Source organism: Argopecten irradians, chromosome 11 (genome assembly GCF_041381155.1).
Source record: "Argopecten irradians isolate NY chromosome 11, Ai_NY, whole genome shotgun sequence".
NCBI lineage: Eukaryota > Metazoa > Mollusca > Bivalvia > Pectinida > Pectinidae > Argopecten > Argopecten irradians.
Genome location: NC_091144.1, coordinates 30,587,872 through 30,609,274, shown reverse-complemented (window position 1 = coordinate 30,609,274; position 21,403 = coordinate 30,587,872). Strand labels below are relative to the sequence as shown.

At 37.2% G+C, this 21,403-nt stretch overlaps 1 protein-coding gene across 2 annotated transcripts; it reads left to right on the top strand.

The window, feature by feature from the left end:
- Nucleotides 1-286: 286 nt before the first annotated feature.
- Nucleotides 287-5,821, top strand: LOC138335277 (uncharacterized). Of its 2 annotated transcripts, none has more exons than XM_069284294.1 (3): nucleotides 287-722; nucleotides 2,258-2,597; nucleotides 4,845-5,821. In XM_069284294.1, the coding sequence occupies exons 2-3, from the start codon at nucleotides 2,270-2,272 to the stop codon at nucleotides 5,672-5,674; spliced, it is 1,158 nt and encodes a 385-aa protein (XP_069140395.1). In that variant the 5' UTR covers nucleotides 287-722; nucleotides 2,258-2,269; the 3' UTR covers nucleotides 5,675-5,821. The 2 variants fall into 2 exon arrangements, with proteins under 2 accessions (XP_069140395.1, XP_069140394.1); XM_069284293.1 differs by having other exon boundaries at nucleotides 287-1,348.
- The last annotated feature ends 15,582 nt before the right edge of the window (nucleotides 5,822-21,403 follow it).

Genomic DNA, 21,403 nt, shown 5'->3' with positions numbered 1-21,403 from the left:
CAGTAGGTAGTTGACCATAAACAGGCGATCAATCAGAATTTTGAGCCTGTGATTATGGTCATTTTTAGCGGACTAGGTTTGTCACGCAGGACATAACAAAAGAAACCGAGCGTAAGTACGGATAAATCCAAAACTTTTACATAATGTAATGACAGTCAGACTGACCAACCTAATTATACAAATACTTTATATGTTATATGTGTTTTTAACAGGGTAATATAACTTGTTTACACCAGGCTTAAATATGGTGAATTAAGTGTAAAATTAAAACAATTAAAGAATAAATGCAAGCTATACGTATAGCTAATTTTATGTACTGACACATATAGAAGTAATTGTGTACAATTTAAGTAGGAGTTATTCCCCTTTGCTTGACTGTCCCTTATTTGGGGTACCGTATGACGTCACCCTTTTGTAAAAGAATCTGATTGGCTAAGCCATCAGCCCTTCATCTAAGAAAAAATTTTCACGGGCGCCATATTGGCATACATTTTGTGCAACATTTTATTGATAATAACTCAACAAATTGCCAAAAAATTTGTGTTTTTGAGCTTTCCGGATCAACTTGTCATGATGTTTTTTACTATACTATACGTCTTCGCCGTTCCGGTTGGACAAACAGGAGTGTAAACAACGATCAGCCTGACGTGCAATTTCCCGTTTGTGTGAAGTCCTTCGACAGCCACCAAAGCCAGAAAGTTTATAGAGAACAATACAATTAAGTATATCTATATTATTATAAGCATGAGTAGTAATGTGTATCGTTGTTTGATACTAGGACATAGTTTTGTACGTCGTCTGGAAAGATCCCTTCATACAGAAGCAGGCCTATCGCCTGATTTCAATTTAGCACAAGCGGAGATCAGTCTTGTGGGATACCCAGGTGGCACTGTACACAAACTTAGAACTAGCTCTAAATTACATGAACACTTATTATCATTGCAACCACACGTGATAATTCTACAGATCGGTGGCAATGATTTGTGTGATAAATCTACGGCGCCTGTACAGATAGCGGCTGACATTGTACGTTTTGCTAGCCACCTACGTCGCAATTATGGGGTTATGTTCGTGTTGATTTGTGACATATTCAAACGCCCGAACCCTAGAGGCATGCATCCCCATGTATATGAAACTCGTAGAGAGGAGACCAATGCTGACATTTTTAAATTAGTACAGTTATGTGAAGGTATACTGATGTGGCGTCACAAGCGCATGCATGAAAGCCCACACGACTTGTTTTTACCTGACGGATGCCATCTTAACTCACTAGGCACTTCTAAGTTTTATCGGAACCTAAGACTGGCCATTAAACATGCATGTTCCAAATGTATGGCTCATAGTGAGGGTAGGTTTTAGCTTATTATAAGCGGTGATTATTAATGTTAAATTTTTACACAGAGTCCAGCTTTATATCTGGCCTTTGGGTTGATATTTCAGTATGTACTATAAAGCTTATTTAATTTATATTATTCTTTAGCTTTTGATTGAATCTGATATCTCAGCTCAGTCAAACTGTGAGAGGTTAATTAAAAACAAGTTACAGCTTCACACATTGGTTTGATAATCCGTACAGTCCAGCTACATGACTGGTTATATTTATAATATTTCAGTACAGCCCAGCTATGACTGGTTAATATTTTTAGTACAGCTCAGCTATAACTGGTTATAATATTTTCGTACAGCCCAGCTATGACTGGTTATTATGTATTTCAGTACAGCCCAGCTATGACTGGTTATTATATTCAGTACAGCCCAGCTATGACTGGTTATTACATTTTAGTACAGCCCAGCTATGACTGGTTATTACATTTTAGTACAGCCCAGCTATGACTGGTTATTATATATTTCTGTACAGCCCAGCTATGACTGGTTGTTATATTCAGTACAGCCCAGCTATGACTGGTTATTACATTTTAGTACAGCCCAGCTATGACTGGTTATTACATTTTAGTACAGCTCAACTATGACTGGTTATTATATTTTAGTATAGCCCAGCTATATCTGGTTAATAATTTGTAGTACAGCCCAGTTATAAATGGTTATAATATTTAGTAAAGCCCAGCTATGACTGGTTAATATATTTTAAAGTACAGCCCAGCTATGACTGGTTATTATATTAAGTACAGCCCAGCTATGACTGGTTATTATTATATAATTTAGTACAGCCCAGACAGGTCTGGCTACGTGGGCTTTATACATATATAGCCAATACATATGACTGTTTTCTATGCTGGTCTTCTTTTTCCTTATACAGTGTCCAATTAATATGGCATCCAGACCTAAGTCTACAAGCACCAGGGCTACTCGGAAACGCAAAGCACCCACAAGCTCATCTCCAGTGCCCATTATAAGCGTACCAGCTCAGGAAGACTCTGCAGGAGCCATTCCAGCAGCTACCATCTCTGCAATAACGAAAACTGTAACTGCAGCAGTTTTGGAGGAGCTCCGAAAGCCACCTGCCCCCTTGACCAGTGAACCTACCTTATCTTCATGTGAACCAGCTGCTGCAGCTGGGAGCTCAGCAACACAGGCCCGCGATGCGCCAGCTGTGATACCTCCGAACACTTCCAGCGATTATGGACATACGGAGACAGGTGCTAATTTTGATATGAACTATCATGTACCTAACAGTAACAGTAATGTGTTTGTACCTGATATGCCATTTGTCAAGCCACCACAGATATCATGCCGTCCATTGTATCAAAAAGTTGCTCCTAAATTAAGGCAAAAAATATGGGATGGGGAATTCTTAGACCTATCACAAATTTTGGACGAGCAAACTGCTCCAAAGTACACTTTACAATTGGACGACTCTGGTAGTGTTGGCTTGACTCAGGCAAACCAGAAAAAGTTTTTAAATATAGAAAGATGGACAGATGCATTTAGCATCTTTTCCTCTGTTTATAGACAGAAGTATCCAGAGGCCACTGAGGGTTTGGCTACTTACCAACATGTAGTTCGCAATATTGCGAAAGCCGGTGGTGCCTGGTATACGTACGATACTAGTTTTCGCCGTCTCAAGCAAACAGCCATAGATATGGATTGGGGCTCTTTAGAGCAAGAGCTATATTGCATGGCTATGACAGCATCAAAGTCAAAACCCCAATCATCCAATCGAAAACAAACATTCCCTTCATCTTCCCCCCATACATCAGGGAATCATTCTTTTCGTTCCAATCCAGGAACCTGCTTTCGATTTAACAAGGGAGCACACTGTGGGGGTTGCTCCTTTTCCCATGTCTGTGGAAAATGTGGGGGCAAACACCCTCAGTTCAAATGTTCCGAAAAACCTAAACCAACCACAGGTTCATCCTCCTAAATCTAGAATATATTCTTCTTCAGTGACAACACCTATAAATGTTGATAAACTTAGAGAGTATTTACAAGGCTACAGTTCAGATAAATTGTCATACCTTATTCAGGGTTTTACAAATGGGTTTCATTTACATTTTCAAGGTGAAAGGCGGCCGCAAATTAGTCCTAATTTACAATCAGCTTTAATTAATCCTAACATCGTTCAAAATAAGATTGATAAGGAAGTCGAACTGGGGCGAGTTAAGGGTCCTTTTCCAACTATCCCTTTAAAAAATTTGAAATTATCTCCCCTGGGCTTAGTTCCTAAGAAAACACGAGGCGAATTTAGATTAATTCACCACCTGTCTTACCCTCGCAATGGGTCACAGTCACATTCTGTAAATAGCGGTATTCTCTCTGAATCTTCAGAAGTCCATTATGCTGGCATAGAAGACGCAATATCACATGTGAAGCAGTGTGGGTCAGGATGTTTCATGGCAAAAACTGATATTAAATCGGCCTTTAGAATTATACCAGTTCATCAATTAGATCATGAATTGCTGGGTTTTTCTTTCAATAATCAGTACTATTATGACACTTGCCTACCCATGGGGTGTTCTACATCTTGTAAAATTTTTGAAGCGTTTAGTACTGCTCTAGAGTGGATAGCTGTCACTAAGTTAAAATGTAATCATGTTATACATATTTTGGATGACTTCATGTTTGTAGAGGAGTCCCATGACTTAGCAGAATCTGCTTTACAAAGGTTTATTTGGATGTGTAATGATATAGGAGTTCCCATAGCTGTAGAGAAAACTTTCCCGCCTAGCCAACAAATGTCGTTTGTCGGTATAGCACTTGATAGTGTAACTTCTACAGCTTCATTACCATCAGATAAAGTTGATAAGTCTATCATAGCTATACAATCTTTACTCAACAAGTCAAAATGCTCACTGAAAGACTTACAATCTCTGATAGGTTTACTCAACTTTGCGTGCTCTGTGGTTGTGCCTGGTCGTCCCTTCCTTCGACGTCTCATTAATTTAACTATTGGAGTTTTTGAACCCTTTCATCACATTCGTATTACATTAGAAGCAAAGGATGATTTACGAGTGTGGTTACAGTTTCTCCAAGAGTATAATGGGCGCACAATTTTCATAGAGGAAAAATTCCTGTCCAATCACACCTTACAGTTGTATACAGATGCCTCTTCTACTATTGGTTATGGAGCTGTTTTCAAAAATAGTTGGCTGTACGGCGTTTTCCCTAAGTCATTTAGAAAGTTTAATATCTCGGTGCTCGAGTTTTACCCTATTTTACTAGCTGTGTATACCTGGGGTCACCTATGGGCTAATCATTCCATCATCTTCTTCACTGACAATGAAGCACTCGTATCGGTCATTAACAAACAAACTAGTAAGGAGGAAACACTCTTGAAAATGGTCAGATGTTTAGTTCTAAAATGTCTACAACTAAATTTGAATTTTAGATGTAGACATGTTGCTGGAAAACGCAACATCCTTGCTGATTCCCTTTCTCGGTTACAGATTGCCAAGTTCCAGACTCTCGCCCAACAGGCAGATGTTCTTCCAACAGAAGTTCCCAACCACTTGGTACCACACAACTTCTTCCAGTCATTGAACATCTACTGACAGCTTCCCTGGCACCATCAAGTCGCAATATTTATGATAGAGCTCTGAAATACTTTCAAGAGTTTGCTGTAGCAAGTCAATTTGACCCTTTTAGTCAACACCTTTGCCCATCTCATATTTCACTTTTCGTTGCTCATTTGTATTATCACAAGTTTTCACCTAGAACTATTTCTACATATTTGTCTGCTATTGCCTATGTTCATAAACTATTGCATAGATCTGATCCAACAGCATCCTTCCTGGTTAAGAAAGTAGTTGCTGGTGCGTATCGCTTAGCTCCTTCCATGGATATGAGATTGCCCATTACTGTACCAATATTAGACCGTCTCATACAGGCAGTGGTTCATACAGCCACAACAGCATACTACCGTGTCCTCTTCCAAGCAATGTTTTTATTTGCTTTCAATACTTTTGCACGCGTAGGTGAAATCACAATGACTGGCAATAATCAGAACAATTTACTGCTTTCTGATGTTCAGCTGGAACAACCTAGTTCTGGTCTTGTTATTAATGTGTTTTTTAGTCGCTTTAAACACAATCCAAACAATGCTAGACACAAAATCAGTTTTGGCCATGGACCAACAAAATCATCTGCTGCTAAAGCTTTGCATGATTATTTACTTTTAAGGGGATCAAATTCAGGCCCCCTGTTTGTTATTCCTGGCAACACCCCAGTCCCCCGCCCCCTTTTTGACAGACAGTTACACAGATCTAGCTTTTTGTAAGTTAGATAGTACATGTTATAAAGGCCATAGCTTTAGGATCGGGGCGGCATCCTATGCTGCAGAACAAGGCTATTCTGATGCCAAAATTTGTTCTATGGGGAGATGGCATTCATCAGCCTTCCGGAAATACATCAGGGCAAATTCAGTGATGTAGTTAGATCATTTTCACTTAGTATGTGTTGTTTTTATATGTTTTTAATATGTACAGTATTTCTTCTTGTGCAAGTAATATAGTGTACATGGGATAGCTTGCTTGGGCCGGCTTCCTCTTCTATACTATTTTTTCCATATGGTTTAGTTTTTCTACTAAATAAATTTTGATTTATTTTTAACATTTTCCTGTTTAGGAAAGCTTGCTTGGGCCGGCTTCCTTGTTCACATAAACGTATAAAGTTTGATTGCAAAGATATTTGGCAATATAAATCTTATCATGGTTGACTTTAAATGTTTTTGTACATAGCCTAATATGTGTTATTTTGATTTAGTAATCTTGACAGGAACTTGCTTGAGCCAGTTTCCTGGATTTACTGTACCTCATAATTTTAGTTTATGGTTTCTTTATATATATATTAGCACCTGTCTCCAAACAACAAATTATGGTCAATTCAGTATAGGAATTCAGGGACTGTGTATGTGATGAATTCCGTCAACTAACTCGAACATTCAGAAATCCAAATACATATTGTGGAAATCTCCGTATGTGGACCATAAGGAAGATATATGTGATCAAAGCGTTGATATAATAGTGAAGAACTTGTGTATTTATCTTGCCATGCTTGGGCTTGGCAAGATATATTAGTGGGAACAATTTTATTTCAGCTGATATTAATTTTATTATTGAGTCCTTTTTTGAACAAACAAATTGACTGTTAATATACTCTACTTTAAAAACCTTGAACTGTTTCTTTTATTTACTTGAATGTGTTTTAAAGTGAACTTTGTGTGTTGGTGGGGAAGTTAAAAATCCTCTTTGAGATATTTTTAACTTTGTGGCCCTGTTCTATCGAACCCCCACCTTAATATCAATATTGAGATGTTCTAGATTATGTTATGTTTCATAATCTTTTAACATAATTCTATAAAACTGAATTATGTGTCAATTTGTTTGCATAGTGTCAATTTGTTTGCATAATATTTGTTTTATTACTTTGATATGAGTTTTATATAATTTTATAATAAATATGTCACCTTATGGTGGCCATTTTCAATTCATTTAACTCTTTGTTTTCTGTATGTGGAGTGTGCATAAATGCAAGCTATACGTATAGCTAATTTTATGTACTGACACATATAGAAGTAATTGTGTACAATTTAAGTAGGAGTTATTCCCCTTTGCTTGACTGTCCCTTATTTGGGGTACCGTATGACGTCACCCTTTTGTAAAAGAATCTGATTGGCTAAGCCATCAGCCCTTCATCTAAGAAAAAATTTTCACGGGCGCCATATTGGCATACATTTTGTGCAACATTTTATTGATAATAACTCAACAAATTGCCAAAAACCCACCCTTTGTATACCCGCCCAATTTTTTATTATTTTAGTTCCTCTTTGAGATTTTTTCATATTTTTTGGCCCTGTTCTATCGAACCCCCACCTTAATATCAATATTGAGATGTTCTAGATTATGTTATGTTTCATAATCTTTTAACATAATTCTATAAAACTGAATTATGTGTCAATTTGTTTGCATAGTGTCAATTTGTTTGCATAATATTTGTTTTATTACTTTGATATGAGTTTTATATAATTTTATAATAAATATGTCACCTTATGGTGGCCATTTTCAATTCATTTAACTCTTTGTTTTCTGTATGTGGAGTGTGCATAAATAAAATTCCTGAACACGAAATAGTTTACAACACTGAAGTGAAAGCAATTTATGAACTATTATTGTGATTTATATGCAAAATTGGTCTATTCAGCAATTGGCAAGAGGTTGCAGTTGTCAGTTTTTTCTTGTTTTTAATTGAGTCTATAAGTCTAAATTTGATTTCAATGGAGCCTTGAAAATGACTGAAAAGGCTCTGAAAAGTCCTTATAAAGTCCTTGATTTTTTTTGTAATCCTTTACGAACAATGTACCAGGCGAACCTCCACATAGGATGCATCAGACTGCTCGATCGAATGAATAAAGCGTTTTTGGTGGGAGCGAAAATTTAATTCAAAGGCTAAACCCCATTTTATGAGAAGAGGCGTCCGCTTGAAAAGAACGAAAAAACAATATGACCCCCTTATTGAAACACATCAGCATGTTTTGCAATGTAATGATGTACGATCAATTCTCCCGACATATAGGGTGATTCCAGCAGGTGTTATAAAGGCAGAATCGTATGAAAATGGGAGATAATATTCTATTTTACAGTTTACACTGCCACATGAGCATGATAGTACCATATTGAATCGAACAAATCTTAACACATCAAGATCAAAATACCCTCTGCACACAGGAACACTGTCGCACATGACCTCAGCTGTTCATAGGACAACAAAACTAATGAATGTAATCATCCCAAGTAGACATTTTGCAACAACAGTTAGGTATAACGGGAACCGGATGAAAGCTTTGTCATCAGAACTGTCATAAATTTTCTGACTTCCTTTTCAGAAATAATTTTTTGTCGTATCCTTGGTTTTCCCATTGGACATTTTTTTTCGTCTGGTGCCTTCGACAGTGTTAAGTAAGCACCTCAGGGAATGATATGATAAAAAATTACAGCTATGGCTACTTGGTGGCTTTAATGGGCAACGACCTGCTCATTTATTCTACGCGCCCAGACATGTCAACTCTAGAATGTGTCTTGGAAATTGACGGCATGGTAAAACCTTGCTCTTTAATCCAGCATTTACAACATACCCCTCCTTAATCGACTTTGTAATAACCTGACTTCCTTTGACCACTCCGCGATTACACGTCTGGCGGCGAATTGCATTATCCTTTCGACCACTAATCAATAGACGTCTATAGGTCGTTTTTATTACAAATGAATCAAGTGTAAGTGAAAACTGATCTGACATCTTATTCCCTGAAGGTAGGGCGTAAGAATTGTACCCTGCTGCCCTATTGCATGATCATAAAAGACGACTAAATTTAGGAGTTTTTCTTTTCTCTTCTTCCTAACTGACTTTATCTTTCCTAATGCCTCCTTGGCACCGCCTCACTTTAGGCCTTGAGTAGAGCGTTCGCCCCTGTGAGGAAGGCTATGGGTTCTGTCCTCTGGCCGAGACACACCAAAGTCTACAAAAGTGGTAATTTCTGCCCCTGCTTAGCGCTCAGCATACAGGGATGGGACGACTGGTTCGCTCGATGTCAGTATAAAGTGACCGGGTGGGGTGTGTTGCTTGGTGTCTTCGGCGGCATGCTTCAGTGATATAGCACTATTAAAAGGCCAATAGTTCAACTATACAAGAAGACACAACATTGTTATGTACGTGCAAAGATCTTGTGCAGCTTTTCTTTACCCTAGGGCGAGATAGAAAAATCTCACACCGGTTAAAACTGTAGATATCTCTGTCTGGGGTAAGATAATTTGTGCTCTTACTGCTGAGACAAGTTTTTAGAAGCCAAAAGCACTTGAGAGTGTGAGAGGACTCCCGTTGGTGAGCTTTGATATTATAGACAAAAAATGATGAACGCGTCTTGGAAGTGGAAAAAGAGAGAAAAAGGTGCGGAACAAAAACTGAAAAGATCTGAACTTGAGAAAAGCATTTAGCCATTAAGACAACTTGGCGTCAAGCTGGCGACAGCGATTGTAGGATTTCTGTAGGTTTAATTGGTGCCAAAAGTTTTCTTTAAACTGTAAAGGCATATTTGACCCCAAACCAACATGTAGAATTTTTCATAAATTGTTGTCGCCAGATTTTGTACAACAATGCCCGGTTTTTACAAGAGCATAGGTAGTTGACCATAAACAGTCGATCAATACAAATTGAGCCTGTTGGATTATGGTCCAATTTATTAGCGGACTAGGTTTTGTCACGCAGGACTAACAAAAGAAACCGAGCGTAAGTACACGGATAAAATCCAAAACTTGTTACATAATGTAAGATGACATTCAACTGACCAACCTAATAATACAAATTACTTAAAATGTTATCATGATGTTTTGTTAACAAGGGTAATATAACTAGTTTACACCAGCTTAAATATGGTGACTTAAGTGTTATTGTGTTTGTAATTAATATTATAATATTCCACTTTGATCCAATCTTGGATTTTGAATGCACAAATACATGAGGAGATACATTAAAAAACAAACAAATGTAAAAAAAAAGACATACAATTGACAGGTAATGGATAACTGAATGCAGTGCATTTCACAATCCTTTTTTTGTATAACCATGACTTCCTTTGACCTCTCCCGATTTTACGCGTCTGGCGGCAAATGATGCAAGCATTATCCTTTCGACCAATGACAATAGACGTCTAAGGTCGTTTTTATTACAAATGAAACCGAGTGATGTGAAAAAACTATTGACTACTTAAAGTTTTTGACAAAAGAAACACGTAAAATTTTTTTATTATATGTACAAATGAACTTGACACCAGGGTTTAAATTTTAAAACTAAAATTTAAGGAATACCTTAACTTAAAATTATCCTTAGGAAAGCATTACAAATTTTAAGGAAGCCTCCTTAACTTAAGATTTTTCCTTAACTTCTGAAGTGCTTTCCTATGGGTAATTTTAAGTTATGCGATGCATAAAACCGGGCCCATATGAAGTACAAAAAACACACCATGTACTGTCTGTGATGTTAGGCGACTCGTATTAGCATATGAGTGGTCCTAGAGGGCACGTCACTGAATGATAAGATTAAGATTAAAAGTAAGTTGTCAAACTTACCACTTTTTTCTGCGACATCCACCTGTGATATAAAGCGAATCGGAACCGTTTCGGCTTTTAAGTGGTCTCAGACGGCATGGCATTGAATGACAAGATGTAGGTCAAAAGTAAGGCTGTCATCTATTTACTTATTATTTGCTTACTTTCATTTCCACTGAAATAAAAGAAGTAACAGTGTTTTGTTATATACCGCAGTCTCACAAAACACGCACCACGCACCTCATAAAGACTACATACCGTTCTTACATGACCCTGGCTGTTTAAGTTATAAATGCCGTATTTTTCACGAATTGATAAGTGCTTTCATTATGTTATTCTCCACTAAAAATATTTTGAGAATTACAATTCATTCAATGCACGGGTTTTAATTTTGCAAGTACAAATAAGGGCCTTAAACGATTTTTGGCAGTACTGTAAAAAATAATAAAATTACATTAACGTTTAAAGTGCAGTGAAATTAGTACATACGGTCAGACCATGAAGCCAAATTGTTGTCTAGAATTTCATTTTACGTTTTTTCCGTATTACATGTAATTCCTACAGGTATGTTTCAATCAACACATATATAAAACATGAAATCAAGGATTTTACAGTGTATAACGCGTGTTCTTACTGACGTTTATATGGCTTCTATTAATGCATCGTATGTTTGTCTGTCCATTTGAATGATTTTCATAGCGTTGTTCATCAATCGAAATTGTTTTTAATAGATTACTCAAGAAAGATTAACATCTTAAATTCTTAAAGTTACGGCTTATATCACTTTAAAAGTCCTCAGGTGACCCAATAATAAGACGTTGAACTGATTAACATAAATATCCTTATTACCACTGCGTTAGATAAGAGGATCTGACAACATCCCATTAGGGTTCATATCTAGTTGACCTTTAGAAATGGCCAATCAAATTGCTGCTGCCAGACTCTTGAATGAGATTTAAAGGGGACGATTTGTTTGAAAGCTGTCAGAATTATTTTCGTGCGGGAGGTCATCTCGCCAAAGCAGCACAACAAAGCTAATTTTACATGTATACTGGGATGAAATGGCGCAAGTCAATTGGTGTAGCAATGATTGTTTGTTTGTTTGAATAATTAACGTCCTATTAACAGCTATGGTCATGTAAGGACGGCCTCCCATGTATGCGGTGTGTTGAGTGTGTGTTTTGGGAGACTGCGGTATATTCATGTTGTGTCTTCTTGTATAGTTGAACTGTTGCCGTTTTTATAGTGCTATATCACTGAAGCATGCCGTCGAAGACACCAAGCAACAATCCTCACCAGGTCACATAATACTGACAACGGGCGAACCAGTCGTCCCACTCCCTGTATGCTGAGCGCTAAGCAGGAACAGAAACTACCACTTTTATAGACTTTGGTGTGTCTCGGCCAGGGGACAGAACCCAGAGCCTTCCTCACAGGGGCGAACGCTCAACCCAAGGCCAAAAGTGAGGCGGTGCCAAAGAAGGCATTAGGAAAGATATAGTCAGTAAGGAAGAAGGGAAAAGATAAGATCCTAAATTTAGTCGCCTTTTACGATTATGCAATAGGGGCAGCAGGTACAATTCTAACGCCCTACTTGCAATGAATGGAAAATGCAGTAGAAAGTACAAGTGTTACAAAAGGTCCTCTATTGAACGGAGTGGCTAGAAGTATATGTATTTCAATCAGATTGTTGAACATAGGTAACCAACATATATACTACCACACCTGGAAATAGTCCTCCCTTAAATAACGCTGCTAATTTGACAATACATCTAATAAACCAAACATAACAACTGTAGTCTTATAAGGTCACGATTACTTACGAATTTCTCAGGGTTATTCAGTTCATTATTTCAGTACTATCGTGTTGATATAAATCCCGTAACATGTATAAAGTAAGGTTCGTTCCTTTTCCTCCAAGGCCACGTATTAAAATCAAAAGCCCATTTAATAGAACTGATACAAGTATGCCCTATGGTTTTACATATCAATTAGCTATCTAGATGTATGTGGGCTTATATTACTTTATCGTCAGTGGTCGGGTGGAGATCCTAGCTAATTGCATTGGAAACATTGTTAATGCGCTCAAGGTTATATGGGTTATGTTTTCACCGCATGATCTCCGCCTCTTGATTTACGTAATGTTTGATAAACAAATAATGAAACAGTATCTGCATGTGTATATATCTAAATAACGGGACATTAAAATCATCAACAGAAGCTGTAGCAGGTTCAAACGTAAGGAATTATTTTCTTGGGCATTTGCATTCCTTTATGATCCATAGTGATTGTACGAACTTCATGTTTATCAAATTTATTTTACAATCAAGTTGAAGTAAGAAGAACGCTTATCAAACATATCAGAGGTTTTGTTAGGAATATTATTGTGGTGCCAGGCCACTTGAATTAATGTATTTTAATAACTGCCAACAGAAGATACGAAAGTTCTGTATATTTAATACACTTCACTTTAATACCTGAGAAATTAAAGCAGGCACTTGTGGACTCCAGAAAATTCAAACAACAACATAGATAGATATTGTTTAGGACCTAGTTTGTTCTTATACACAAACGCTTTACACTATCAACGCATAACAGTAATATTTACGGTATTTCAATCAGTTTAACGGGTAAACACAATGATATAGATAATAATGAAAATATTAATAGCAATTTTTTACAAGAGACCCATGGGCCTTAATTGTCTCCTGACTATTGGAACAATACAACACCTCAAAGAATAAAGTAGTGGCACACTATTAAGGCAGTACAAATAGCTTCTCTAATAGTTCTAAAAGTTCAGGTTCTGATATATTTGATGAGTTAGACCATGAATGGTAGTCCCTTGGTCCCAACCAGTATCTAGGACTCTTAGTTATTCATAAGACGTAGTTAAAAGAGTTTAGCCCATTTGACCTCTGTGACCTTGTATGAAAATCAAGGTCATTCACTTGAACAAAATTAATAGTCCTTCATCCCAGCATGTCACAGGCCAAATATCAGGTCTCTTAGCCTCTTTGTCATTCACAAAAAGTGGTTTAAAGATTTTAGCATATTTGACCCCTGTGACCTTGAATGACGATCAAAGTCAATTATTCGAACAAACTTGGTACCCATTCTTCCCAGCATGTCACAGGCCCAATATCAAGTGTCTAGGCCTGTTAGTTATTCACAAGAAGTCGTTTAATGATTTTAGCTTGAATGACGGTCAAGGTACAGTGGGCCTTCTGGTTCTTGAGAAAAAGTCGTTTAAATATTTTAGCCTATTTGACCCCTATTACTTTGAATGAAGATCAAGGTCATTTATTTGAAAAAACTTGGTAGCCCTTCATTCCATCATGCTACAGTACCCTAGGCCTTTCGGTTAATGAGAAGAAGTCGTTTGAAGGAAAAGTTTACGGACAGCAGACGGCGCACAACGATTGACGTCGCATGATGACAATAGGGTCAGATGACCTTATAATATCATTTTCTCTGCACAAGCCATTGAGGACGACGTTTATAAGTATCCTCTAGCCGGATAAAATGTTCCTTCGGCGTGAACAGTGTAATAGTGTTGCAGCCGTTTTGCCCGCAATCTGTGTAACAGCACCAGATGTCGGTGTCTTCAGCAGTCATCTAATTGTAAGGCCTACATGACTTGTCTGTCCCCCGAGGTGAACAAAAATGCATTGTCGTGCTAGGTCGTTTTGGTTAAACTTATCCAACTCAAAGACTGATGTTGTCCTGACATATCTTATCTATTTGCGTACAACCAAAGATGTTAAAAATACAAATAGGATGTAGATCTACATGTTGTAGCGAGCAACACAGACTCACCGACACACAACATGTAAACATTGCGACGTCATCGGAATGTGCAAAACTGTACATTGTACAACATTGTTTATTTATCATACGCACGGAAGCATTGCTCAAAACAATGTAACTTTTCTACATTTGTATTTACACACGTACATGTATATGTGTTCAAACCTATTTTGATATTCGGTACTGAAAACACCAAAGGTTTCTGATTTGGACCATCATAAATTCATCCGCGCGGCTCCAAATTTCGCGTGACATACTCAAACTATTGAGAAATAAAGTTGAGTAGCCTTTGGTTGAAATCAACGGGGTTTATACTATCAATTCACCACTGACTGTAAACATACGTCAATATGGTAATTCTACCCATGAAAAATGTTTGGAAACATTCTGGTCGTGTAAACCTTGCCACTGGAAATTCAAATATGAATAAATCAATAATTGATTATACGTACATATTTTAGACTTTTTCTTATTTAAATAAATTAATAGTTATATATGCGGACATATTTCAAATTATGATCTATTTTAGTACAAAATTATTTAAATATGATTGCTGTAATTGTATTTCTATATTTGATTTGGTTTACATCCTTATTTGCTTACAGCCAAGGTCAGAGAAGTACCCAGAGAAAAATGACTGACCAGCGGTCAGTATCTGGCGTCTGCCCCATATGGGATTCAAACAGAGGTGGGAAGTGGAGGGACATGTGATATTGTGTGTGGACATCATAACCACTTGGTCTTCGTGACCCTTATATGTCTTTATAATGTGTATATAGCCATTTTGTGATTGCCCCAAAATAAGTATGTTATTATCAGTGTTTGTAAATAACAATAGAAACATTTTTAATTGAGACCTGAATGTATTCAGTAATACTTAAATCATAAACATCACCTGCATCAACAGTTACTTTGAAATACCAACACTCCAAAATCTATACGCAAACATGTTTACGTGACAAGCCAAGGTTACTATGGCCAAATAACAAGGGTCCATACCACGACATTGTTTGTTTGTTTGATTTATTAACGTCCTAAACAGCTATGGTCATGTAAGGACGGCCTCCCATGTATGCGGTGTGTTGCGTGTATGTTGTGCGAGGTGAGTGTACTGGGAGACTGCGGTATGTTCGTGTTGTGTCTTCTTGTATAGTGGAACTGTTGCCCTTTTTATAGTGCTATGTCACTGAAGCATGCCGCCGAAGACACCAAGCAACACATCCCACCCGGTCACATTATACTGACAACGGGCGAACCAGTCGTCCCACTCCTGTTTGCTGAACGCTAAGCAGGAGCAGAAACTACCACTTTTATAGACTTTGGTGTGTCTCGGCCAGGGACAGAACCCAGAGCCTTCCTCACAGGGGCGAACGCTCAACTCAAGGCCAAAAGTGAGGCGGTGCCAAGGGAGGCATTAGGAAAGATAAAGTCAGTTAGGAAGAAGAGAAAAGATAAGATCCTAAATTTAGTCGCCTTTTACGATCATGCAATAGGGATATTAAAACAGTATTTCGCAGGACGGCAGAATAACCTTCATGGAATCAGTTTGACATTTTCGCACTCATATTTGATGAGGCATGTAAAAGAATAATGTCGGATGACAAGAAAGGTCAAATTATGACAAATGGTGTATGGCAATACAAAATGAACCTGTGCTTTTTAATGATTTTGTCAACCTCTGCTTTTTTATGATTTTGATAATAGTTCGGAACAGTCTCCGATATACTCAAACGCTGTATAATCTGTTACTCCTATTGGTTACAATTCGTGAAAATTGTGTCATGAAACAATTTCCTTACATGACCATGGCTGTTAATAAGACGTTAATTAATTATACAAACAAACAGGCATAGTCCTGGCTGTTAATAGGACGTACATTTAATCAAATAAACAAATTATTTAGTCATTTTAACGTTGATACGCATGACGATGTTGGTATTGTATCTATTTAACGATTTAGTTTAGATAAGTATCGGCAACTGCATGCTAGTGGAGAACAGTTTCATTATCCGATATTTGGGATGGTACTGCGTTTAAACACAATTATCAATTGATATGAATTACAGTACGAATGTTAAAGTATCAGACTGAGTGTATTATGTGACTTAATTAAAAGATCAATTTCGTTTGCCTTCTGCAGTTCGTCACAATTCGTTATTGTCACTTACATAAATGGAATTGGGAAAGAATATACGTATATCTAAAAGGTTGGTCCTGCTTGTAGGGCAGGGTATATTTTTCACATCTTCCTCATTGGGGGCCGCGTTGCCGAGTGATTAAGATGTCCCGACATATCACCACAAGCGATCAACCTCTGGGATGCGAGTTCCAATCCAATGTGGAGCAGTTGCCAGGTACTGACCGCTGGTTGATGGATTTCCGGGTACTCTGGGTACCTCTACCAACAAACCTAGCACGTCCTTACATGACCCTGGCTTTTAATAAAACGTTATAATAATAGAACTCAAACCTTCTTCCTAACTGACATTATTCTTCCTAATGTCTTTCGTGATGCCACAAAACTGTTGATCTTCAATTGAGCGCTCGCCCCTGTATAACGTGACATTAAATAACATTGTCTTGTAATAGGGCTATTTACAATAAGCGGTATACCCATACGTATACGGATACGTATTTGAAGGGGAGCAATCATTACTTATAAGAAATGATGAATTTTCTCAATCTATGATAAAACTAATGTTATCGTAACTTATTTGGATTTGATTTGATTGTTTGTGAATATCTTAGTGTGTGTTGTTGATTGTAGTCTCTGGATAGCTACCTGTTTGACCTATAATGCAATATCTCGTCCACAAGTGTGTACCTGGGTGAACCGTAAAGGAGCGGAACTGTACGCTGGTCATTAGTGTGGTTCATCGGAGCGAGCATTGACTAAAGTGAACAGTAAATATAGAATTCAAGTAGGAATATTTCTCATGACTTTTATCATATTAATTTTGTTCATATGATTGTTCGATGTATGTATAAATTAAAATTAAGAACACAAAATCAACGTGTAGTTTGTTTTGTTGAAATTTTGTATTTAATGTGTATTTCGATTCCCAGTCAAAGCTTAATCCGTAGAACTACTGGAGTCGCTAGAGCTAGAGCTACTTGAACTCGAGCTCAACATATCACGCCTACTTTTTTATTTTCATTTTTTGTCTATATAAAAACGTAACAATTTATTTTGGAATTTCTCGTTTTCCTTTCTTAGTTGTTTTCTGGGTTTAGTATTCTTGAGTTTTTCCTTTTTTTCCCTGAAGCGACAGTCATTCTGATGTCGCTATCTGATATATCGCTACTTGTATGAGGTTCAACTGACGGGCTTGATACAGGTTGTAATGTTTCAGCCACTGTTGCAGTTTGTTGTGGGGCCACAGGCCTAGTGCTAGTCACATTTTGGGTTTCCAATCTCTTTATTTCTTCGACTTCTTTTCTGTTAATTAAGAAACATTTTAAAATTAACGATGGTACAAAGGATGGTAAAATCAATTCAAAATTGAATTATACATGAAAGTTTTTGTTTCTTATTCGTTTCTATATTTCTATCTTTCTTTCTTTATTTGACGATAATTTTAAGTCGAATTCGTCAAATTGAAGAGTTCTTTGTATTGTCGTAATTGCTTGCCACTACCAAAACCTACTCCGTTCCTTTAACAGACTTATCAGACGTTACCGAGTGTATGTTGAACATATAATTTACCAGCTGAAAATTTTCGCCGAGTGAGATTATTGTTCTGTGTGCCTATCTTCTGCAGTGTAGAGCTGATCTGTTTTTTCACGAATAAAAGTCTATACAAGTGTGCCTGCCTTCTTCGCAACTTGTACGACACCAATTATAATCCATAATATTGTCGTTTATTCTAGTACACATGCATACAGGTACATGAATCGTGCAATCTAATTAAAATTAGACTTGTAAATCCGCTCCACTACGATACTCTACGTTACGCTCCAATACAAGATCAAACGATGCCCCGTTCGTGGTCACCTCAGCTTGACCTCTGACCTAGAATCGGAACATCTCGGGACGTATTATTATCAGTTTACACTTCCGAATGAACCAACCACACCGAAGATTCCGTAGGCGACAGGCTGATTTGCTAACCATAGGGGTCATTCTGAGGTGACCCCGAACGGGACATCGTTAGATCTTGTATTGGAGCGTAACGTAGAATATCGTAGTGGAGCGGAATTACAAGTCTAATTTTAATTAGATTGATGAATCATGCGTTGTTCACCGCTCTGGCGACACACACATCGCTCGAGCTGTACGTTTATGACCGATTGTTTGTTTGTTTGTTTGATTCAATTTACGTCCTATTAACAGCTATGGTCATGTAAGGACGGCCTCCCATGTATGTGGTGTGTTGCGTGTATGTTGTGCGAGGTGCGTGTTTCGGGAGACTGCGGTATATTCATGTTGTGTCTTCTTGTATAGTGGAACTTTTGCACTTTTTATAGTGCGATATCACTGAAGCATGCCGCCGAAGACACCAAGCAACACACCGGAACGAACGGAGCATTAATTGACCAAATATGACTCAGACACTCACAGAATATTTGTACATATTTGTATGAAAAACATTTACTAATTATAGATGTGACTATTTAAAATCTGCAATGGATAATGAATAATGATTGCTCCCCCTCAAATACTTATCCGTATCCGTATGCGTATACCTATACCGCTTATTGTAAATAGCCCTAATAGGAAGGTTAACATAATATACCAAAATACACGATGTATATGACAGGAATAGGAATCATAATAAATGAAAAAAATAAGCATATCCCTCTCTTATATGAAAAGTGAAAAAATATCGAAAAGGCATTTTGCGTGAAGATACTTTTAACATTTGGAAATTGCAGATAGTTTGAAAAAAAGGAATAATTGACGTTGAAAAATATATTTCTCTCATACCTACACGTGGAATACTGGCTGATCTACAGCAATACACTCATGTCGCCTGAGACTGTATTGTATGGCTACCGATGCAATAAAGTCTCGTGACGTTACAGTGTTAACAAACTTTCTATTTCTAGGTACATTTTTAACATTTTTTTCAGAAAATAGGCTATATTTACTTTAAAAATACAAACAATGGGAATTGAGTTGAAAATATCGCGCAATTTTCAAATATATGAAGAATTGACTTGCAGTCCGTTTTCTTTCGAATTGATTTTAAAATTGCGGAAAATCACAGTAGTAAAATTGCAAAAAAACATCGAGGTATGAGAGAAGAATACTCTTTCATATTTAATATGAAGGATAGGTATATTCTACCCTCGGGATCACAAAATATCGGTTGCAAGCCTCTTGTTTTACAACATTTTTTATTCACATATGAAAGAGTCTTATAATGTTGTATGCCTTTACATAGGCACCTAAATCCGACGTTATGAAAGGAGTAGGTGTGTTTCCTTTGACGATAAATAATAAGATGTCTTCCGCACTCTAAGTTAAGACACTAAATCTCCTCCAGTGGTCGATTACATATGTTCGCAGTTGTCCTATAAACATTAACAAATCAAAATTGTACCAAAATTAGATTTCTAAATTGGGTATAAGATTGACAACCGTCTCGTGCTGTGTCATATGTTCTAAAAAAACATTTAATTGATCATGTGTCCTCAATATCATAGGCGCGCCAGACAATAATTCACTGTTGTGAACGTCTACCAGTTTCAGTACAGAGTTCATCTCCGTAATATATCATTTAGGCTCTGAATCTTATTCATTACAACAACTATTATAACATGGCTGTGGGTTTTGCTCGCTCCTGATTGACTGAAACTACACTTTCCCGACACAATACAACACGATATCCACCAGAAAATTTCGAATTATACATTGTGACGTCATCCCAGGTTGATATAAGATTCCAAAACCCGCAGGTCGTACCCAAATATAGAAATCTTGCATTGTGACGACATATAAAATGACTTCACGATCACTTCACAGGTTGATATTAGATTCCAATGGCTCCAGGTCTGTACCAAAAAATAGCGTATATGGAATTCCCGTGACGTCAAATATCTGTTGTGACGTCATCATTCAGTCAGATGTGACGGAGAGCAGAAGGTTTACTGGGAACAATTTGACTCTGTGTGTACATTTCTGACAGATTTTAAAAAAAATAATAAGTAAAATGTATTACGTGGTGTTTTCTCTATTTTATTAATATTATTAACCTTCATTTTCCTCTTAAATTATTCAACAGGACTATGGAGTATCAAGGAGATATCATGAATAGAAAATACATGTAGTCAATTGGTTTACATCATGTAAATGCCACAAAATAAAACAGATATCGATCTGTCACCTGAAAACATGTCGATGTTTGTATATTATCACTACTAATCGGTAAGGTTTACTTCTGTTAAGTTCAATTAAGGCAACAGTGGCCGAGTAGTTAGATGTCTCAATATATTACCACAAACCATCCACCTCTGTGACGCCAGACCAAATTCCATGTAGGAGTTCCTAGGTACTGATTGTTGTCGGTGGTGTTTCTCCGGGAACTCCGGTTTCCTCCTTTAATAAACATGACATACCCTTAAATGACCTCTGCTGTTAGTTGAACGTTTAATCAAACGAAACCAAAATGAAGATTTCGGTCAGTACCTAATAACTACCCAAATGTGGTTTTCGAGCTAGCTACCAAGAGATAGAGAGTTTTCGATTATGGGAAACTTACATTTCGCCAAAAAAATTTAAAAGTATAACTAAAATATATTCTTCATTTTAGCTAAGCCAAAATACATGTAGTGGAGGCGTGCCACATGTAATGCATATATCTCGTAACAGCGGAAGGACTGTCCTGTACAAAATATACAAGCCCAACCTGTACCAAGTTTTCTGAATTAGGTCGATAACAACACGTCATTTCTGTGTCAAAGTAATGAGCATAGTCTTATACAGTCACACGTAATAGTAACACGTTTGACATCTTCCCCACATTGTCAACAAAGTGTTAACGGAAAGTTTAACATGCTAACCAGCAAACATGTTTACGGTCTAAAATAAAAACAGTGAGTAAAGCTAATCAAAATTGATTAGGATCAATAAAAGACAAACACAGAACAAGTTGAGC